The 21621-nt window shown below is 41.7% G+C and overlaps 1 protein-coding gene across 1 annotated transcript in view; it reads right to left on the reverse strand.

Moving 5' to 3' along the window:
• The window catches only part of eys (eyes shut homolog), a 153284-nt gene that overhangs the window by 15372 nt on the left and 116291 nt on the right, over positions 1–21621 (reverse strand). The window contains exons 40-41 of the mRNA XM_062400615.1: positions 11335–11443; positions 7523–7746 (exon numbers count right to left, since the gene is read on the reverse strand). Of these exons, the coding sequence (XP_062256599.1) occupies positions 7523–7746; positions 11335–11443 (333 nt within the window). The remainder of the gene's footprint in view (positions 1–7522; positions 7747–11334; positions 11444–21621) is intronic.

Consider the following 21621-nt stretch of genomic DNA (forward strand, 5'->3'; position numbering starts at 1 on the left):
TCCAGCATTGTAAGGAGCCAATTGGACACGATTTGATAATGAGATTCTTGGTCGGTGGGGTGGATGTGGGGGGGAGAGACATTCCGTGAGACGACTTTTTCCTCAACTCAATTATTTGTCATCTGAATTTTAATATGATCAAAGGGATGAAGTGGAATTTACCTGGCCGACCCGAGCACCTGTTTGAGCTGACAGCTGCTCGATATTTCTCCTGACCTCTTGCTGCCGCCCTCGCAAACCTGTTCCCCTGTTCGCAGAGGAAGGGCTGTGTCTGTTAAGTCTCCTTCACACGGTCTTTTGAAACGGGCCGTCATAAAAAAAAAAGCATACTTAAGATGACACTTGAAATAAAATCCTTGAGGGATGTTTTCTCAAGGGATCCGATAATACTTCTACGGTCCAACCTGGAACACACTGCACTCTGCAGCAAGCTTTGCTTTTCTGAAGCACTTTAAAGTATATGTACATGTTCAAACTGTACTTATAAGTATCCAGGTTTTCTCCTGACACTGGCGGAAGCAGAGACAAATACCTCATTATGTCTGAGAAATAAAGTTGTGTAACCCTGATTCAAAATTTCTCCTCTTGATGAGTTCATAGAAAAAAAAATAATTGAATTGCTCAAGTCAGCCTCTATGAAAGGTAACATTTTCTATTTTTTCTTACAACCACAAAACAACTGCTTCCCCACTTAGTCCACATGCGGTGACGCAGCAGTATCCGTGTTTGTCTCGCTTCCTGACAATTCAGCAACACTCCATGAGATGAGCAGGGTCTCTGCTACATCACCGCCTGCAGATCAAGTAGTGGAGCAGCATCTTCGTGTCAACAAAGATTGTCATCGCGCAAAATGAAGCAGAATTCGCAAAGGAAAAACATGACAAAATGTTGAGCTGGGTTTTTCTTCTCACTAAAACTGAAATAGCGTAGAAAAATACAATGGAGACAAAAAAAAAAAACTTCTTCTACCCAGCTCTATCTATATCTGACATGATAAAGGGATGAGAGATGGAGAAAAGGAGTCTGACAGAAGGAAACAGACGCACAGAGAACTGGCTCCTGCTGGATGAAGAGAATCAGGAAGGAGATAATAGGATGTTTTCATGGAGACTGGTCGACACCTCACTGTGGAGAACAGAGACCTTCAACTGGAGATCACATTGTTTCACACACTTCACATTTATTAAATTTTCTCCAACCTTTGAGACACAGCTAGAGTCTGGTGTAATTACTTTGATTCTTTGTCTCCCTGTGATGACGGAATGATTATTCTGCACTTGCGTCTAATCCAGCTGTTCGAAACCTTACAAATCCAGTACACTGACATTTTTCTTATTACTATATAAAGTATGCATGTGAGACAGTGTAGAATGTTTATGACGACAAATCAAAATGCCTTATGATACAATAGAAATCTTCTTCTTGCTCACTTTCCACTCACTTTCACTCTGCTCTGTGTTATCTGCCACTTGTCCCCAAGTTATTACAATAATTGTGTAACTACTATTGTGAGTTTTAAGTATGTCGAGGTTACACTGAAAAATTAAATGTATTCTGTACATGTAAAAAATACATTCAAAACCCCCTAATTTAGAAAAAACTACCATGCACTGTTGTTTTGAATCCACACGTCCTCCAAAATCTAAAGACACGAGTACAATGAAGTCTAATGAGCAATTTTTCTCTTGAAATGTTCTTTAGGGACCAAAATCGCACACAATCGAATGGTAGCAGTGTTTGTTTTCTCGAGGTGAATTCAAATAATTGTATGTTGGACCTTGAGTTATTTTATAGGGACTTTGAAACAAGCAGAGCTCGAAACCCTGATGGAGACGAGATTGGTTTCACAAGTTGCAGGCAGTGAAACGGAGCTTCGAGATAATTTATTGTTAAGTGGAGTTTTTGTGTGGCACCGGAGCCGGACCACCGCAGAAGAAGCGAGAAGTCGACTCTGCTGCAGCCAATTAGTAAGAAGTAATTCCGTCTGTACGAGTTCTGCTCTGTGTGTGTGAGTATGTGCGTTTGTAAGTGTCTTTGAACATAGGTCAGTCCTCCTCTTGGTACCAATGTGGATCATTTTATGTGATCTGTGTGTCAATCTGTTTTAATTGAGGTCACATTGTGATGCACAATAAACATTAAAGCAGCTATAAGCATTTTAATGTATTTATATAATAAGGCATAAGCATGAACTTCTTTTCCCTGTTCACTCTATGTCTGAATAGTGTTTTGAACCGATGAACGTTGTCTTAAAGACTGTAAATAAAGATCGACAACATGACAGTTCCAATAAAGTGGAGCCAAAATGTCTTGATCACCACCTGGTGGCTAACTGCAGTATAGGCCATAAATCCTGCCTCCTCCATGTCAGGGGAGTGGACCAGTTTTTTAATGTGATAGAACAGGGTGAAGCATCATGATTGACAGCTGAGACTGACTTGGGATTGGTCCAGGGGGTGTAGTGGCAGGACATTGCTATCGCCATCCCCTGATGGATACTGTGCAGACTCTGGCGACCAGTGCACAAGATGGTGGCTTTTTGATCGAGGACACTTTGGCTTCATTTCTGGATAGTGGGGTAAAGCGGGGATGCGCTGTTCATCTTTATATGCTGTGCACCGATGTGAACCTTGGCATGGACAATTATTACAACCTTGAATATTGAAACATACTTCTGAATGAAATGTTTTAATGACGATTACTATCATACTCTGCAGTAAAGCTCAGCGTTTGTGTGTCTTTCAGTTCAGTCTTTTTGTTCTTTATCATTGGAACAGACGCTTCCTCTTCTAAAAACAACAAGGTGTAAAGTATCCACCTACCAGCACTTCCAAAATTCACTAATTACCACTTCACATTATGTTAGTATAATATGTACAAAAATAACAGTAAAAACAACACTTTAGTAGTTTTACTGGAGGTTGTGTGTTGACTAGCCTATCGGTGTAGTGATAAGATTCAAATTACATAAAGCATGCAAAGATAACAAAAACAAAGTTCTTTCTTATTGAAAATGTTACTAAAATACACATTCAGCATATTAAACTTCTCCTTGTCTTGTTGCTTGTATGATCCCTAAAACACGAAAGCATGTCTGAGATGTTTAATGCTTCCAGAAATATAATATAACAGACAAAGAAACATACATATGGACTAAAATCAGAGCCCTGAACAGGACGCTGCCATCTGGTCTCACAAAAGCACCAGTGCCAGACATGGGGGACGTGTTAAGGGACACCATCAGCACCGGCAGGAGATTCACGGACCAGCGATCCAGGTATAACAGTCTTCATTCTGCACCCCCCACTACAACTGGCCCAAAGTACATCTGTGCTGCTGTACGTGCCTTACATGAGAGGGACTGCATAGTTATTAGGGCTGAAGGATGTGGGGAAATAATCTAATTGCGATTTTTTTCCCCAAATACTGCGATTGCGATTTAATATGTGATTTTTCCCCCCCAACAAAACTCAAAATGAATGATTTAAATATGACCAACACAATATTAGATACATTAACTGTACAATATTCTTTCCCACATTTTTATTTAACTGCTCATTACAGCAGCGAGAAAAACAAATCAGTGTGCATTTAGGTAATTTAATCAAAGTCATTGTAAGTATAAACAAAAGGATTGCACTTTTTATAACCTGTGTGCAAAATTTACCATCTTGAGAATTTTTTTTTTTTTTTAATTGTAGGTGTCTTACTGCTCCCAAGTCAGTAACATTTCCAGTGTTGGGAAGGATACTTTCAAAACGTATTCCGTTACAGGATACATGCCCAACCAATTTGAGTAACGTATTCTGAATACTTGGATAACTTCCACATTGGAATGCGGCGTTGTTATAGTCAGTGGATCAGCAGCAGTTTAACTCGGATCAGCAGCTCCGTAGTTTCCCGTTCATGTCCGGGTGGTCGTGCAGCGGTATGGAGGCGCCGGGCCTCAGCAGGAACACCCCCATGCTGAACACCACCGTCTTGCAGATGTGCATGTAGGTGACCGGGGGGCTCTGGAGCCCCGCCGCCCAGGAGCACGGCTTGCTTTTCCGGGGAGTGATTTTCAGGTCCGCCGCCCGCACCCTGGTCAGCAGCGGCATGAGCTCGCTCTGTGAGTCCGCCACGTCGGCCGAAGACTTTAGAACCCTGTAGGTGATGCAGGCTTGCTTCGCTATCTTCTGGATCAGAGGAGTTTTATGGTGCCGCGGCACTCTTGCTGCGGGTGAGGACAGCAGCCCAGAGCCTTACTCTCTTTCGCACGTTTTAATCGCGCACGCTGCGATTAGAAAATCGCGTTTTATCAAATCGCGATTTTATCGCAAATGCAATTAATCGTTCAGCCCTAATAGTTATGTATTTACCTTATTGTCTAATCAGGACATGGTTAAATTTTGCATTTCCCAACTACAGGGACTCTCTGAGTGTATGAATGCAGGTTGTCAAATTTTTCCTCTGATGAAGTATTCCTCTCTCCCCCCCCCCGTTGTGGTCTTATTTGGTCCAGGGCGACTGCAGAGTATTATTGAATCTCTGTGCCCCTCTTGGAAACAATTTCTGCTTTAACATTTCCATCGGCCAAATTTACAATCCCTCTAATGACATGGTCTGTGCAACCTGCAGCTGAGGTTCATAGCAGAAAGCGATATCAGGCGTCACAGAGCTGGCACCGAGGAACAAAACGGCCACGACCCCCTTTCCCTGATGATTGCCTGGCTTTTCATATTCATGTCGCTTGAATAACTAATATGTACTGTCTGTATCATTCACCAGCCACAACCGGCTCTGGTCTAAAAAAGTCATTTCTACATGCCCAAGTGAACGGAAACCCACATGAAAACGGGGACAGCGCCCAAATCACCCCAACCGAACTCACAATCAAAAGCTTTATTCATCACATTATATTGTGGCAGCGCAATTCAGGGAGACGAGCCGAATGAGCAGAGCTCCGTGAACTCCCGGTGACCCCGGCGTGCTGTGCAGTTCAAGAGGATACCACATTAGCGCGTATTCATCACACTGATAATTGCAAGGCCCACTCGTTCACACATGACAAGTCAATGTGACCACAAGGCCACTCGCTCTAAATTGGTATTCTCAGAGCCGTTCATATTCCAATATTCACGGTGCCCTTTTTCATTTCCTGTTTAATAAATGTAACTGTTAATTGATAGTGTCGTTACACAATGAAGAAGACATTTGGGGCTTCTATTTTCTGGATGACCTAAGGTGAAATAGCAGCACATGGAGCTAATGCATCCTTGAAAAAAGAAAGCCACCGTTGCCGGTAAGTGGGCTGTGATCACAGAGTGATGAGCTGCACCAAGTAGAGATGAAGGACGGAGGGATCTTCACCTATTTGGCCGAGCGCAAGGGACTAACTTTGGTCCAGGGATTCGCTTCACTGTGCGATCGATGTGTGGCCGATCTATAGTAAGAGGTGGGAAGGAGCAGGACATGACTTTATTACCCGTTTAGCATTTAAGTATAGATACTCAAGCCATATGTCAATAGTCCGCCTCTTTCTTTTTTAGTAGTACCTCTGTCGTACCTGGGCCAATGCCTGATAGTCGCCTTATGAAATAATCTTTTCTCTCAAAGGGGATTTCTATCCTCAGGTAGTTCTTATCACACTGATGGATGTTCAAGTGTAAATTTGTCCGTTAAGTTTGGCTTTGATTGAGGCGAGTTATTTGATGCTATAGAAATTGGGCGAAACATACTGAGACTGTGGCTATTGATGTCCTTGGCGAAAGACGGCAGTGTTCCTATCCAAGATATTTTGGCTTCGTATGGCAAATACCTTTATAAATACGTAGTCACATCATTCATCAAAAATAACAGATCATTGCAGCTTTAATAATTAACTTAAATTCCTCTTGTATTTGATTTGGCAATTAGGTTGGATTTCTGTTTTACAGCAAGTTTATTTGGCCGGATAAATAACCATTTTGGTCAAATGTCGAATTGAGGAAGAGGATGTTTAAAAAAAACTAACTGGACACTCTTCTGTTGCCCCCTCACTGCCATATTGCCGCACTGAGAGAGAGACGGCACCATCACACTGAAGCCCACAGTTTCCTTTTCGCATTGGATGTTTATTTTGTGTGCCACATTTCATTGGTGCAGTGTCACAAACTGTCGGAGACCGTAAACTTTGAACAACACTGACAAATTAATCAACTTGCAAAGCTGCAGCCTTTGGAACAGCATGTGTCATGTTCCAGACTTCGCCACCAACACTTGAATTATGCATAACACAGAACATCATCAGGCCAATAAGACAAAACAAAAAATAGAATAGAGAGAAAAAAGTTCCACTTTTTAAAAACGTTAAAATGATATTAATTTTCTGCTGATATCTGGTCCAATCCGGTATTTCACAGTTAGCCCACACTCAAATTAGTCCAATGGAGATAAGATAAGCTTGAATAGCTCTACAGTTGGAGATGGTTGGTGCCAGGAGGAGAAGCTGTTGCCAAAACTGCCATTTCACTAGCTGGCTGACTGGGATAGTGAGTGTTCAAAGTTCCCAGGGTACAACAACAGCTCAATTCAGTTTTTTAGAGATTGGGAGACAATTTGAATTGGAATATATATTTCTACAGTGGATACTGTGTAACTCTGATGTCCTTGCTTCATACTGAGTCACGGTGGCATAAGGAAACAGCTGGTCCAACCTAGATCTATGCATACAGTAAACTCTCCTTTCTTTGAATTGACTAATCCATAACACTAGTTCATCTTGGCTGCAGTTCACCTTATTTAAAGGGTCAAGAATTGTGTGCTATGTACTGTTGGTACAGAATGAAACTAGAAATACCACAGTGTGGTTTGATGCCTCCGTCATTGACAGTTTCAGTCAAAATAAATTCTTTCCCAGGCCCATGAGGTCATCAAGACCTTTGACCCCTGAAAGTTGTTTCCAAGCGCCAACTGGTCAAACTTTTAAGAAATTATCAAAAGGCAGACATGAGCTGTTCAAGAGGCCAAAACTGATAACCACATAGTGCTTATCAGTAAATCCATGATTCTAGGTGAACATTTTTGCCAAACTTTAAAGGATTTTCTTGTGGCATTCTTAAGACAACAAGCCCACAAGGGAGAAACAGTAACCTTGACCTTTCACCACCAAAATATAATCAGTTCATCCTTGAGTCCCAATTAACGTTTGCGCCAAATTAAGTGAAATTCCCTTGAGTTGTTCTTGAGATATCGTGTTCACAAAGCAAACAATGTACTTTGTGAAGATACTTTGACCTTGACCATTGGCTTTTGACCACCAATATGTTAACAGGCCAACGTGATTACAACTGAACATTCGCACGAAATTTTATGAACTAGACTCAAGGCGTTCGTGTGATATCATATTCAAAAGAACGAGATGGAAGAATGGACAACCCGGAAATATAATGCTTCTGGCCACTGGCTATTTATATCAGAAGCACTATTTTATATTCTTGGTGGGTTTCGATTTCAATGGGAGTTAAGTAATGTGTAATTAGAGTAAAAGGTGACCCCATACCTGACACAAGTTCCTCCATTACGACAGGGAAGATGTTGGCAGACAGGCGGGTCGCAGTTCTTGATGTTTCTCCCTCTCACCGCCTCGCCCACCAGGTAAATCTCCTTTGTGTTGACCTGAAGTTCCCTGATGCAGCCGATGAATCTCCTTGCTCCTTTCACACTCCTGTCATGCAGCTCCCAGTGGGACGAGACATCCCCGAGATATAAAGGTCCAAAGGTTCCCTGAAAAAAAAAAAAAAAGCACAAACATAAAACAAAAAAAACACTAGGAAGACGCCGATCAGTGTTATCGTTTACTAAATCACATTGAATCCCCCTTCAATGAAAGAAGGATATCAGGGTGTGTGAGTATATTAACATTATTATTACATTATCATACTGTATATTAAGATGAACAAGGAAGATTAACACTATCAGTTACTATGGTTTAAGCCTAGCCCAGACATTTTTCCTCTTGATTCACATTATAATACCCATCCTGATACAAAGAGAAAAGGGTGAAATATCTAAAAACTGCAGCAAGGTTTCTGTGATGTGAAAGGTAATTGGGTAGAATTAATAAAGATAAAGTCTGTGAACTTGCAGCCTATCTGACCATAACGGTCAATTTAACAAGTGAGGCATAATTGTGTGTGTGACCAAAGAAAATAAAATAACGTAACAAGGTGACGGTGGATTTCAAACCAAAACCACCCCAGGGATTTTCTGTATTTTCAGTTTGAAGCATAAATACTTAATCGCTTGTAGCCGTCCCATTAGATTTTGCAGTTTATCCTACATTGCAAATATTTTTCAAATTGCTCTCCAGAAATCACTTTATTCCATTTTAAGACTTAAACCTGCTTTAATTCATAATAATGTGGATGCTGTATGTAACGACATTGCGAACACATCAAATTTCACTCAATCTCGACATTTTCCATTTCATACCAGACATTATGAAATCACATGGGAATTTATGCGACTCCGATATCCTTCCAATGTAACATTCATCACGCCGGCGCTGGAGGAAAAGGTGTGAGACAGCTGCAGTGGAGGTGTTCGGTGGCGGGACAGCGAGGTGTCAGACCACATGATCATTTAAGATGCCGGCAGAATGCGATCTTGAAATGACATCACTGCATATTTGAGAGCCTATAAAAAGACACGGTTGACGGGAACGCACGCATGTAGTGTCACCGCAAAGTTAAGAGCCCTAAAAGCACCTTTATCATACATGCAAAGCTGAAGCTTCAACATATGATAAGTAGCTGTGGCTGGAGACGTCTTTTCAATGAGCTGAGCTATGTTATGTATGTTATGTGATGGAGCCACCGGTGAGCCACTTGAGCTGCATGATGACAATGGACTGACAGAGAACGACTGGATGATGGCTTCAGGTGCGTTTACCATGTTTACGAGAAGGATCCGTGAGAAAGAGCCACTCATGTAATATTCATGAGTTTCGTAAGTGAAGAGTTCACAAGAGCCAGATGCTGTTTTCTTCACTCAGTTGTTGCATGTCTGTATAATCTTCTCTTGTATCATTAGAGAAGATGAAATCATATTCAATCTCGAAGCCTGCCGGCTATTGTCCGATGATAAATTAGCCTCTGCGGGGCTACAGTTTATATTCTGGTACACAGATTACAGTCCAACAAGTTTTTTTTATCAGTTATACTTTTTGCTGTTGTGTTAGGCCGAGACGACATTTTGTCTAATCTCTGTTTACGGCTATCTGCATATGAATGTACATAAATGAGAAAGCCGATAAACGATTTATTGTGGTCGATGTGTTCCGCCCCTTTCGCTCTCCACAGAGACATTGCTCCATCTAGATACGGAATCCAAAAGGCTTAAACTTCTCTATTGGTAAAATTACCAAGTATAATACTGGTTTTGACTTGTTTTCGTGACCATGCAGTCAGTCGTTATATACAAGTACATGTGTCGTTGGTGTACGGCATTGTGACAAAAACACCAGAATGACAGTAAGTTGAGCGCATATCGTCGGGGAGGCCGTCACTATCACACCCAGTGTTTAAGGAAAAAACGATTCCATCACTTCCCCTTTTGTCCGGATCAACGCCAAAATTGAATGGCTTCTTTGATGGCCAACATCGCAGCCTTCCTCCGAGTTTTGTGGATATCAGCTCAGTAATCTTTGCTTAATGCTGATGACAAATAAACCAAACAAACAGGAGAAAACACAACCTCATGGGAGAAGGTCAACAAAATAAATTCTGCCAGACGAGGGAAATGGCTGTATTATATAAACTTTCGATGGAAAACTGTAGCAGTTTGAAATAAATGGAGGCTGAGGGTCGGGGGTACAGCTATCTACAACAGCTCTCCCAAAACACTTCAGTGGACACTGCACTTCCACCCACCACGTTCGAGGTCGATTAGATGAGCGGTTGTCGAGAGAATCTTCGGACAGTGACACAGATTTCAGGATTTATTAGCGGGACTCGTCTCAGTCCGTTCACTTGGTTGAAAATCACGCATGTGCCTCAGAGGGCTTCACAAGCTGTTCCCGCTCCTTTTGTTGCTCCATTCAAACATGTGTGAGCTTCTCCTACTGCATATTATCTTAATGAAATTAAGTCAAATCCCAACTGTTGCATGCCAGCTCCACTTTACTTCGATTTAACTGACGCTGCACACTTCTGTAAACAGAATCCCATTCATACATATCGTGGTTATACATTTGTCTTATATAAAAGCTGGTAAAGCTGAGCCGGTGTGAGATATAAATATAGCAAGCAGGAAAAAAAAAACAGGAGAAAAAAATCTTGGCATCTGAAATTAGAAGACCATAAATCACAGTGAAGGCGGGGGAGGCATGTTGAGCCTGTGGGAAGGTTGAGCCCCTTCTCTGCGTCTTTGATGGTGAAAAATAAAAATTATTAATTTATTAACAAATATAGGTGTTGTTAATCAAATTAATGAGCCAGAGTGAAAAGACCAGCCAGTGATTAACAAGTGAGAACTAGCTTAGTCCTACTTACATGCTTGCACAGTGTCAGCTCGGCAAACAAAGTAACAGGTGCATGGTTTTAATGGGAGCTCCTGTTCTTCATTCATTTAGCAACTGCTGTTATGGTTTAATAAAGCGCTGTGCCGTGCTGTGGCTTTAATAAGAAATGATTAAACTACTCGTGATGCTGCAGTCACAAGTGTTATATTTGATTAAAGGCAATAATTAATACGGAAAAATCTGCTTGGAGCTTTTAGGTCATATAAACCTACCAACACTATTTACAGTATCATTTGATGCATCTCTGATGTACTGGATATTCAGAACCAATATGAAAACATTATGTTTATTTCAACAGGATATTTCAGTTTCCTTTCATTAAAGGCAGTTGTTGCTGCTGTGGCAGTTTTTAAAAAGGGCAAAATAAGGTTTTAAATCAGTAGTGGTCAGATCAATGATCAAGATACTTGATGCCAACAAGGCTTTATTGTTGTTTGTTGGTACTAGTTGTGGTTAGATTGCTGCACTCTGTATAAAATTGATGCAGATCCAGATTTTGTTTAGCATTGTGAGATTTTTCAATATTGTCCTTGATTTCTCAGAAAAGAATTCATTAATATTGTGAGAAAAATAAAAATCATTGGAAATAATAAGTGAGCTTGTGCAGTTTGGTGAAGATCCAAGTAAAAACACAGATCTAGTGAAATTAAATGTGGTTTCATTAGGAGACTGTTGAGGCACTGGTGGAAGTATGAACTCTACTAAGTGCTTTTCTACTCATGGATTAGAAATGCTCATTGGAGATAATGGCTGTAGAAAGGGTTGATCTGACTGTGGGCAGGTCGGGTTACCTCTGACTCGGGATGAGACACGTACTCCTCCAGACGCTGAGCTGTGCCATTATCTGCAGCTATTTCAATCATACATGACCCTCCTTGTTTGCCAACAGGCAGATTGTATCTGTTGAGGGAGAACAGAGAGAGGCCGGGGTTAGCGTCGGTATCTGATAAACACAATAAATCCAGCAAAGCATGAAACATATTCTGATGGAGAGACAGACAGAGCAGCCACAGTAATGGAGCCGCTAATGTGACCACAGAGACTTTAATATAACTGACTATGTATGACAACGTATACGCTGCACACAGTTTTTATGAGGAACTTTATGCATCGGTAAATTTGGTCGGGAGCGATGGTGCGTTCGGTTCCAAAGCTGCGGTTCAAACCCAAGAGAGACAACGTGAAAAATAGAGAACGCCGTGCACAGCTGGATTTTAAATTATAAGACAGAGAAATGGGTTTCTGCTCGGTGCCGCCGTGACATATTCTTGAAGTTGTTGTGTTCCTCAGCAGAAACGCAGCTCACACGGCGCTGCCTGTACATCCGCAACAAAACTAAAGAGTGAGAAATCCCGTTTCATTTACATCATCAGGCTCCAACGCATTATGTGCATTGTTATTTCACATAACGACAATAATAATGAGGAAACAAGTGTGTCAAAAAAAAAAACATGATGGTTATAAGTGCTCATTATGTCATCCAGGATTAATTAATGATAAAAACGAGGGCACAAACTGGATATACAGTATCAGACCTAATGAGAAGGAAGACAATTTTATCATTTGACCCTCTACGCATCTCTGGGGAAATACACAATCGTACTAGTCATTAATGTTGCAGCCATAATGTTAAGTAGCTGGTCTACTTGTGTCATATTGCAGCTTTGCCAAAGTCAAGTGATTCCCTCTCTCCAATTCATCACTGGCTTCACGCTGGAATACGCACGGTAGAAAAGCTGTTTCTGTACAGGGCAGCACATTGTGCAAAAGGTTGCACCACAAAACAAATATATATCCACACCAAGCACTTTTTAGTCATCGTCTGCCTCTTAACACGTATCCCAGCTAATATGTTCCTAATCTGCAAATCAGATTGTGGAAAATTAATTCATCGGCTCTGTGTGATCGCACCTCTGTTGATGAGCAAAAGCCCTCGAATGTCTCTTTTAATGGCCAGATGGAAACAATCAGGGCAACTGCCCTCCTGCTAATTTGAAACAGCCTTCCAGGATGTCTCCCTGAGGCCATCACACACGCGCACATTCAGCTTCAGGTAAGACTAATTACAGGTATGGAAAATCGCCAGAGCTGTTGTGTACACACACACGCGCACGGTGATAAATGAAGGCACATTTAAGAGTACAAATGTGAAATGCAACCCTAATGTCCAGGGAAGACATCCATCACCATCCTGCCCCCTTGTGTCTGGGAGGTCAGTCTCCTGACATTAGCAGAGAGTGAATAGTGAGCGATCTCAGAAAACGACATCCCCCCCTATTGTTTGAATGACATGTAATGTTTATTTTCAAGTCACAATAATATAACAGGGTTCTAATGAAAAGACTGAGCTGATACAATATTGGAAATTATGTATTTATACAGCAAAAAACAGACCAATGGCGGGTTATAAAGCATCACAATATTGCAACGGAAGCTTGTTGCCCGGAGGCGCTGGAGGCACATTCTGGTGCTCGGTAGCGTCGCTTTTTATTTGCCTGGCTAATGCTGAGGAGACGGTCCCTCGGAGACATGGAGAGCATCCTCGCTATGCAAACAGGATGATGTTGCTTGATAAACTCTCGTGTGCATGTTGAATGCTCCACAAGACTGATTTACATTGGTCTCGCTTTGAGGCAGAGATGTTTATTTATAAAGAGGTCTATTGGATGACTACTCTACTTGGTCTGTTAGTTAGACGGCTCGGAATATGCCCGGCAGCCCCACACCACCACCACCACCACCACCTCACAGACACATAAACACAAAACCACAATGGAGTCTATTACACAAACATATGAGTGAATCAGAAGATAAAAAGAGGCTGCGGTTTGCCTAACGCACAGATGAAGCGCCGCTGCAATGTCTTCCTGGGCTCCCCGTGCACCGTTCACCGCTCGGTCTCTCAGCTAATTCCCCACTTGAGGCAAACAAACATAAACATATGAATATTTCATTTTCTCTCTGAACACACAAAAGTCACAATATGGCTGTGATCATTTTGACTCACTCACTCATCATTTATGCATTTGTTCATCTGGCTAATGCTCTAATCATACGTGATTTGTCATCTTTAACGTCCCCATTTAGAATGTGTGTGTGAGTGTGTGAGAGAGAGAAAGACAAATTCAGTGGAAGTTCATTACTGCAACTTTCCCGTGGATCAACACTGATATATTACCTGCAATGTTAAGGGACCCTACAATACTTTCAGCACCAGCACCTTTACACAATGATTTGTGATTTGTTAAACCTGATGCTAGGTGTTTGTCTTTACAATCCTATGCAGGCTGGTCTAATCACAATTTCGTAGGAAATGCTACTAAAAGTAATACATTACAATTTGTATGAATTCCACTAAATTGTGATTCAGGAGGCTGGGGACAAGTGACCTATGGGCTTCTCTCTCTTCGTGAAAACAAAAAACATGGCGGAAATTCATCTAACCCTTACCCTAATATGAAAAATGCATATGAAGTCTGCACCAGTGATTCAGCAGAGTGACAGCCACAGGAATAAGCTGTTTCTGAACCTGCTGGTCTGGGAACGGAGGACCCTGTAGCGCCTCCCAGAGGAGAGGAGGACAAACAGTCTAAGACTGGGTTGTGAGAAATTGGGTTATTAATGAACAAAGATGTCTCTAACTTGGTCCAAAGTGAAACCCATGGTTGTGTATAAAGCAAACATACATATTTTGACCATATCTGGCCATTAGATACAAATAGGGTCAAAACTAAATCTGACTAGGTGTTTTTCTCACACCAAAAAACCTTAGAGAAGCATGCAAGGTTCACAGTCGCAATCTCACATAATAGTGAAAACTCATTAGAACTACAAAAGATGGGGACAACACACACACACACACACATACAGAAATGCCATTCAATTTGTAGTTCTCTTTATGGTTCTTCCTGGTTGAGATTAGGGTTGTGAAAATTGGGTTTAGAAAACATATTAGCGTTTTTTTTTAAAACCATGAATGAAAATATTGAAACTGACATACACATATCTCCACATAGATAGATATCAAGCAGATTTTTATTAAGAAAAATTGCTAAAATAGTGTTTTCCAACAGTAATACAGAAATCTCCACCATCTTGCTTTATCAGAACGCTGCGGAGGTCCGAAAATGTAGCGCTAAAAATTCGTATGATTCTTTACGAAAATGTTGACATAACTTTTAGTACGATATCTTACGACCATTTTTATGAGACAACATTGTCCTATTTGAACTTCATCACAGTCCCCTGCAGAAAATTAATAATGAGGGAGGATCATGATTAAAATATTACTATTGCATAAAACATCTGAAAGTATTGGCAACAGATGGCAGTAAAACATCACACACTGCACGGGTGCCCTTCTGACAGTCTCCACCGGCTGATGGGCAAGTTGTCCCTCTTTTTATGGCTTTTTAATTCCAATCATATTTCAGATTCATACAAAAAGCAAATGATAATGTGGAGCGCGGCGGCAGTGGCGGGTTTATCATTTTCAAGTCATCCGGTGATTCAGTGTCAAGAATCTATTAGTCCGGCCGCTGGAGAACACGCTCGGCAGAGGCTCACGTCCGCGGGCAGATTAAATGTAAATGGGTCACACATGTTACATATGAAGGAGCCTGTGTGAAATTCGTTTTATCACAACAGGCTGTGAAGTTAAACACAATCTGTGACCCAGGAGAGAGAGAGAGAACAAACAATAATTTGCGATACTGAATCACACGTCGTCCTGAGCACCGATTCCCACCTGACGTCAGGAGTCAGGACGGATCTGCCTGTTGTTTTTTCCCTGTAACGCAACAAGCCCCCTATCACACCAGGATCTACACTTGCAGTGACAGTAATGCCTGCTCGGGCTCTGGTGCAGCGACTCTCACTCGCAGGGAGCACTGCAGCACCCGCCGCATGATTTGTGCTCTGACTGGCAAGGCTCAATTAATTTTGGTAGCTTGTGTCCTATCATTATATCTGCACCAACACAATTAGACAGCACCCAGCAAGCCTCTTGGCATTGTGGGGGTTCACAAAAGCAATTCAAAGTGAGCAGGCAGGGGCGGCTGGTTGCTTCATCCATGAATCTTTTATGGCAGCGCTTGTCAATGCCACGCTGAATGCACAGTCACTGATAAACATATGTGGCCTCAGATTGGGCATTGTCCTGAGAGGACGTGGCTGCAAAAACACAACTATCAATATTGAGACCTCACAGTTCACCCTGCTGCACATGTGGCACGGCTCTCCCCCCAAATAAATGTCGTTTCCACATTAATCTTGCCGCAATTAAAACCCAGTGGGAAAGTGCTAATGATGGGTTCTGTCCACTGTATTTCGGAATAAGTAATCAATGAGTGTTTGCTAATTACCTCTCCAAATTGCACAGGGATTACTTTACACATTGCTCAGTTGAGCACAAATTACATTTGTGATCATTTTAATTTTAAGCTACCTATTTCCATACACATAAACTTACAGGTACAAATATACATGTGTGTACTAAAATGCACATTGCTACGTGCGGACTACCATCTTCGTAAGCAATCATATTGTTGACGGAGTTGCACAGCTGTTTCTTAACCCGACAAAACTAGAGCTTGAGCTTCTCACCTTCGTGATGCTGATTCAAAGAACCCCTCAGACCAATTTGCAATTATTTTGAAATTCTCCTCCTCTCACAGCCCTCGTCTGTTTTCTTCCTTTTACAGCAGCTGTTGCTAGGCAACATTTCACACCCACCCGTGTGTATGTTTTTACATCAAACTATATTCAACGGTCAGAGCATATGAGTATTACATTTTGTGTTTCGTAAGCATCATGAAATAACTAACGATCCCACAGGCCGGAGTTAGCTCAATAAATATTCACCAACATGTACACAATGTGTTTTATTAAATTAGAGTGAAAATAGACTGCATGGGCTGCAGGCTCTCAGCAGACAGACACACTGTTACACACTGTTTAAGGAAATTAACGTTTATCAGACAGAAAGGGTCTAACAACGTCATGACTGAAAGGAAATGCAGTTAATTTCTAACCTGCTTTTTTAAGGAATAAAAGTCTGCTTCATCCATCATCCATTAGTCATGGGTTTGCTTGATTGTTCCCTGGCTCACCCGGTCCATATGCTGAAGTGACTTTTGGCAAAACGATGACGACCAAAGTTGCCACTAATGGGACGTTTAATGCAGAGGCACCAAAGATCATTTCACATTTGCAGACTGGTTCGAAACAGTGCGTCTCAAATTGCGCTTCCTGTGTGATTGATGATGTCCAAAGCGCCGCACAACCCTCAAATACTGGAAAAGGGTTTGACTGATTCCATTTGGTTGCCATCCCAACAGCTACAAGACCAGAACCAGTCAAGTATTCCATATGGAGGCAAGAGATTGGCCTACAACCACAAAATATGTTACATCAGCACATTTAGCCTAAACCCTCTTAACCCAAACAAATAAAAACTACAAGCGACCAAACAATGAGCTACTTACCAATTACAGGAGTGTGTATCTACATGAGCCAGTGGAGAGAGATAGTGTCATGTAAATTGCAAAAACTTGAATAAGTGAAATGAACTCACCACAATCTTATGTAGAGTGTTTGGTGCACATATTGTATTCAAAATGAAAACTCAAAAGCATTGTGTGCATTCTCTCTGCACATGAATGCCTGATATATTTTCTGCAGACCTCCAGATGTGTGTGTGTGTGTCTGTGTGTGTGTGTTGACAGCCTATGAAGCTTTGGATCTTCTTTTCAGCACAAAAAGGAAAAAGCTTTCAAAGCTTCACACGGCTTTGTGCACTCGTCCCTACGAATGTATAGAGACAAGACATTCTGTTGCTTTGTGCCAAAACGTCTACGAAATGAATTCAATATAAATCCAATTGGAAATATTTGGTGGGTCAAGTGTATTTGGTCGGAGTGACAGCCTTTTTTGAATAAAGCGAGAAAGCAAATCAAGTCAGAATTACACAGAGCGTGCGACAGCCCTACAGCCCATTATCCAACAAGCAAACAGACGAGCTATTCTGGGTGTTCCACTTTCTCTGATTGGGCATTACATTGACATTTTCACAGCACCCGACAAATGCAGGTGTGAAAACTGTGGGAAAATTGGTGCGATGGCCAAACATTCATGCCGGGCACAGAGTGAAACTGAATATCTTGTGCATATCAAACCGATAATAATACGCCTATAAAAAGCCTCAACATGAAAACCCACAAGGTGTTCGACACAAAAACATCTGCCTCAAAAAAATTAATATTTCCAGTAAGACAGAATAATATAGACTTGAGACACTACTCCCATTCCTTTGACTGACGAGAGAAAAAAAATTTGCCTCGAAGAAAGTGGCATAAATTTGAATAATCACATCAGCCAGGGACTGCGAGTTCACCGGTGACAAGGATGGAAATGCGATGCCGCAGAATGCCTCGTGTCATCCTTGTTGATCTTTGACTGTGTGTGTGTGTGTGTGTGTGTGTGTGTGTGAATGAAAATTACTCCAGCAGTGAATCCTGGGTGCACAACGGGATTCAGCCAATAATGCGCACAGCCTCACAAATGACCCGGGGAGCATTTGAAGTCTGCCACTCTCAAACTTTCATCGTAGCGGTATTGCCCCCAGAACATTCCCCCAAAGGAGAAAGTTTTCCGACATCAAAAAAAACGAGTCAACAACAAGCAGGCCCTGGACCCAAATGAAAAATTATACAGGTGCCCTCCCTGCACACCCCCCCCCCCCCCCCCTCTGTGCAATTATACGGCAGAAGGAGTCATTTCAGAACTGGCCTTTTGTTTCTCCAACTTTAGTCTTTTGTACGTCTGAGTGCTATAAAAGCTTCATGCGTTTCAATTCAGAAACATGCAGTTAACTTTTAAATGAAGCAGAAAACCTGCTTTAAAGTTGTTGCATTATTGTGATTTCATAACTGTCTCGCCTTGACAGTCAATCAATCAGCTTGTCTGTCAGTGAAAAACACATGATGCTCCATGCCATCATTACACTCAAACACATCTGCATAGCTACTGACACTGAGCCTGAGTTTACATTATCGGGTTGTGGATGTAGCCTTGACGTTCCCCCGATGACATCATCAGGATTATTAATTCAGTAATGTTAAGTCTCTGGGGGAAAAAAAAAAATCATGAAATCTTTCACATATGCAGCAGGAGATTTTCCAGGTCAGACGCATTCACAGCATTGGGGGAATGATGGTGGTGACCCCGATTGACAAAAGCTCTCGAATCTTTTCATCTTTCGAGGTTGAATTCATTTTCGCCCTGTGTATTCTTCCAGTTTCCCACCCGCCTGCTCGCTGTGAATATTTCTTCATTTTCTTTTTGCATATTCATTCTCACATGGGTTCATTCGGTATTTCCCGGGCATTTTACTTGAGGGCTGTCAGGACATGTTCGGGAAAATGTGTGGAGACATTTGCGTTCTCACGTAAAGCCCCTCAGGAAAAATCTCAGTAAAATGTCTAGACTTCAATTCATGCCTGAAAGTAACTTAAATACCATCTAATGTTCTTTCCTCGTCGCAGACCTGTGGTGTGCATAACACAGACTGCAAACTGACAGTAGATCAGATGCCAACTCTTTCATGCTCATTCTAAAGAAAAGGTCTGTCCTGTGTGTTTCATGTCTCTGCCAGCCTGTTCTGATTGATCCCATCGTTTCGGTGCAATCGTGCTCTACAGAAAGACTTTCTGCAGCAGGACAATGTGATCCACTCAATTATGTTTACCATCAGAACAGGCTAAATTCTTGATTGAATATTCACAGTGTTTTTCATCCCTTTGTTGGGCATGATTAGCATGATGGAGCGGTTGTAAGACGCAGAGAACAAAGGTCCTCGGTGGCTGCGAATACGGGCGGGTCACTAAAATCAAACCTTCACTGGGTGTTAATGCCGAAGTTTGAATTTATTGAGATTTATCACCGACATTCTGTTCCCACTGTGGGGAATAGAGCTTCTGCATTTGAGAAGCGACAACAGCTGTGTGACCACCCACTGCAGGGCTTTTAATGTCATTTAAATAAACGCTCCACGTTGTTTGGCGCTCGTTCTCATAACTACTCGTTGCAGCAATTATGTCATTATCTCAACCACGGCACATAAAGGCCCAGCATGGATACCCATCAAGGAAGTGAAGTGCCGCGTTTTCTCACAGTGTGGTACTGTAAGTTAGAACGCAATTTGTCACATCATCCTCTCCCTGTCAACAATGCTGCATCAGTGAAAAAATGGTAGCCCGGCTACGTGTACTACATGAGCGAGTCAAAGCGGCGCAACTGTATTTGTATGAAAGCAAATAACAGACCTGACCTGCTAAGTGTCAGCAGGACAGGGCTCCACTGTTGACAATAAGATTGGTGGGTTTGAAAATAAGAGCGTGTGAGCACCAAAGTCTGGAGTCTGTGCTACAGTGACATCAGGCAATTTGGATTCTATCCTGTTTGGTCACTGAAGCTTGGATTATTTACAGTTAAATACAAGCGCTGCCCCGCAGCGTGCAGATGCTGACAACAGCAAGTTGCAGCAGCTATATCCAGAGCTGCCAACTCTCATCCGGGGAAAGTAGGTATTCACCGCTCAGACGTGACTAGATGATGTCATGCGCTCATTTGCATGTGAATAAAATTGCTGAAGCGATCAGGAATAAATAGAGGCAGGACCTGGCTCACTCTGCCCCACGGTGTGAGCCTGTGCATGCACAGAGGAGACAGGGGATCAGCTGTGCACGGGGAAGCACTGGCTCACACCTATTTGGATGAGACAAGGAAGTAGCGAAAATGGAAATGTGTGTGGATCAGGTTCAAGTTTCGGCACAGAATCTTTTGCCAAATACTTCGGAGTGGAATGTGTTCCTCGGATAATCCGAAAGAGGAGCTGCGTTCGTCGCTCGTGGCTTTTCGGGAACAATTTGATCCGGGGAGGAGCCTTAAAAATTAAATAGCTAAATCAAGAGACAAGCATGACAAGTTGGCGGGAGTAATTGCTTTTAATTATTACATTGTTATCTAACAAAGCTACTATCATCTGACTCCAGATTAGTCACCGCTGTGCAGTTCATGAGCTGTTCACTGTGTTCCTCGGGCTCAACAGAAACGCTTTTACTTACTCGCTTATTTCTTTTACGAGTTGTATTATGTGGCACTGGATTTTTTTTAAAGCTTCTTCACCTTCTGTCCAAACTTGCGAGTTAGGCTTTTTTGTCTGCTTTGTTTTTGCAATACTGATTTCATTATCAACAACAAGAGGCTGAGATTCATCATAAAAATCATTCATATTTTCTTTCTGGTAATTTTGTATTTCTCCACGCCCCCTCCACACAAGATACTTATATTGTGGGTTAGCAACTTTACTTGTGCTGGATGAATGGGTCAAGCAAAGGACTATAAACCTGGGAGGCCCGGATCTGAGGCTTATTGATTTTAATAGGGTTAGGGTTATTTTAACTTTTATTTGAAATCGTTCAGTCAGAAAGCCTCGAAGGAAAACTTCTGCCATGTGAACAGGAGCAGCACGTTGTCATGCACACACCAAATGGCAAGAAAGCTGTAGCAACTGAAGGGACAGTTAACTCTTTGTGGATAATTTGCATGTCCACCCCCCTGATTTGGTTGCCCACCAGCACTTCTATATCATTTTTAATTGGCAAAATTAAATCGTCTTTTTCTGTTTTGTTCTGTTATCATTATATGTGCTGGACTTCATCTCTCTGCATAACAAGTGTCCAAATGGCCCACTTACCTGTTTTCTCAAGTGAAAAAAAACATTTAGAAAAAGTATGCTGGCAAGAAGAAGAACTAGAGCTTGCCTCTCATGGCTTCCATTGATCATTGTAAAGCATAAACATACATGAGTTTTTTTCTGAAGTTATCAGCCTTTACCAATAAATGGACTCATTATTATAAACTCACCACTTACACACTTCAGACTTGCAGGAAATGTTTGAGAAATATTACATAACATAATTTATTAGTAAATATTACTGTCTGTACATTTTGTACAGAGTTGAATATAAATGTTTTAATGGAACATAGCTATATGAAATGACAATTGAATAAAATTG

This window comes from Platichthys flesus, chromosome 12 (genome assembly GCF_949316205.1).
Source record: "Platichthys flesus chromosome 12, fPlaFle2.1, whole genome shotgun sequence".
NCBI lineage: Eukaryota > Metazoa > Chordata > Actinopteri > Pleuronectiformes > Pleuronectidae > Platichthys > Platichthys flesus.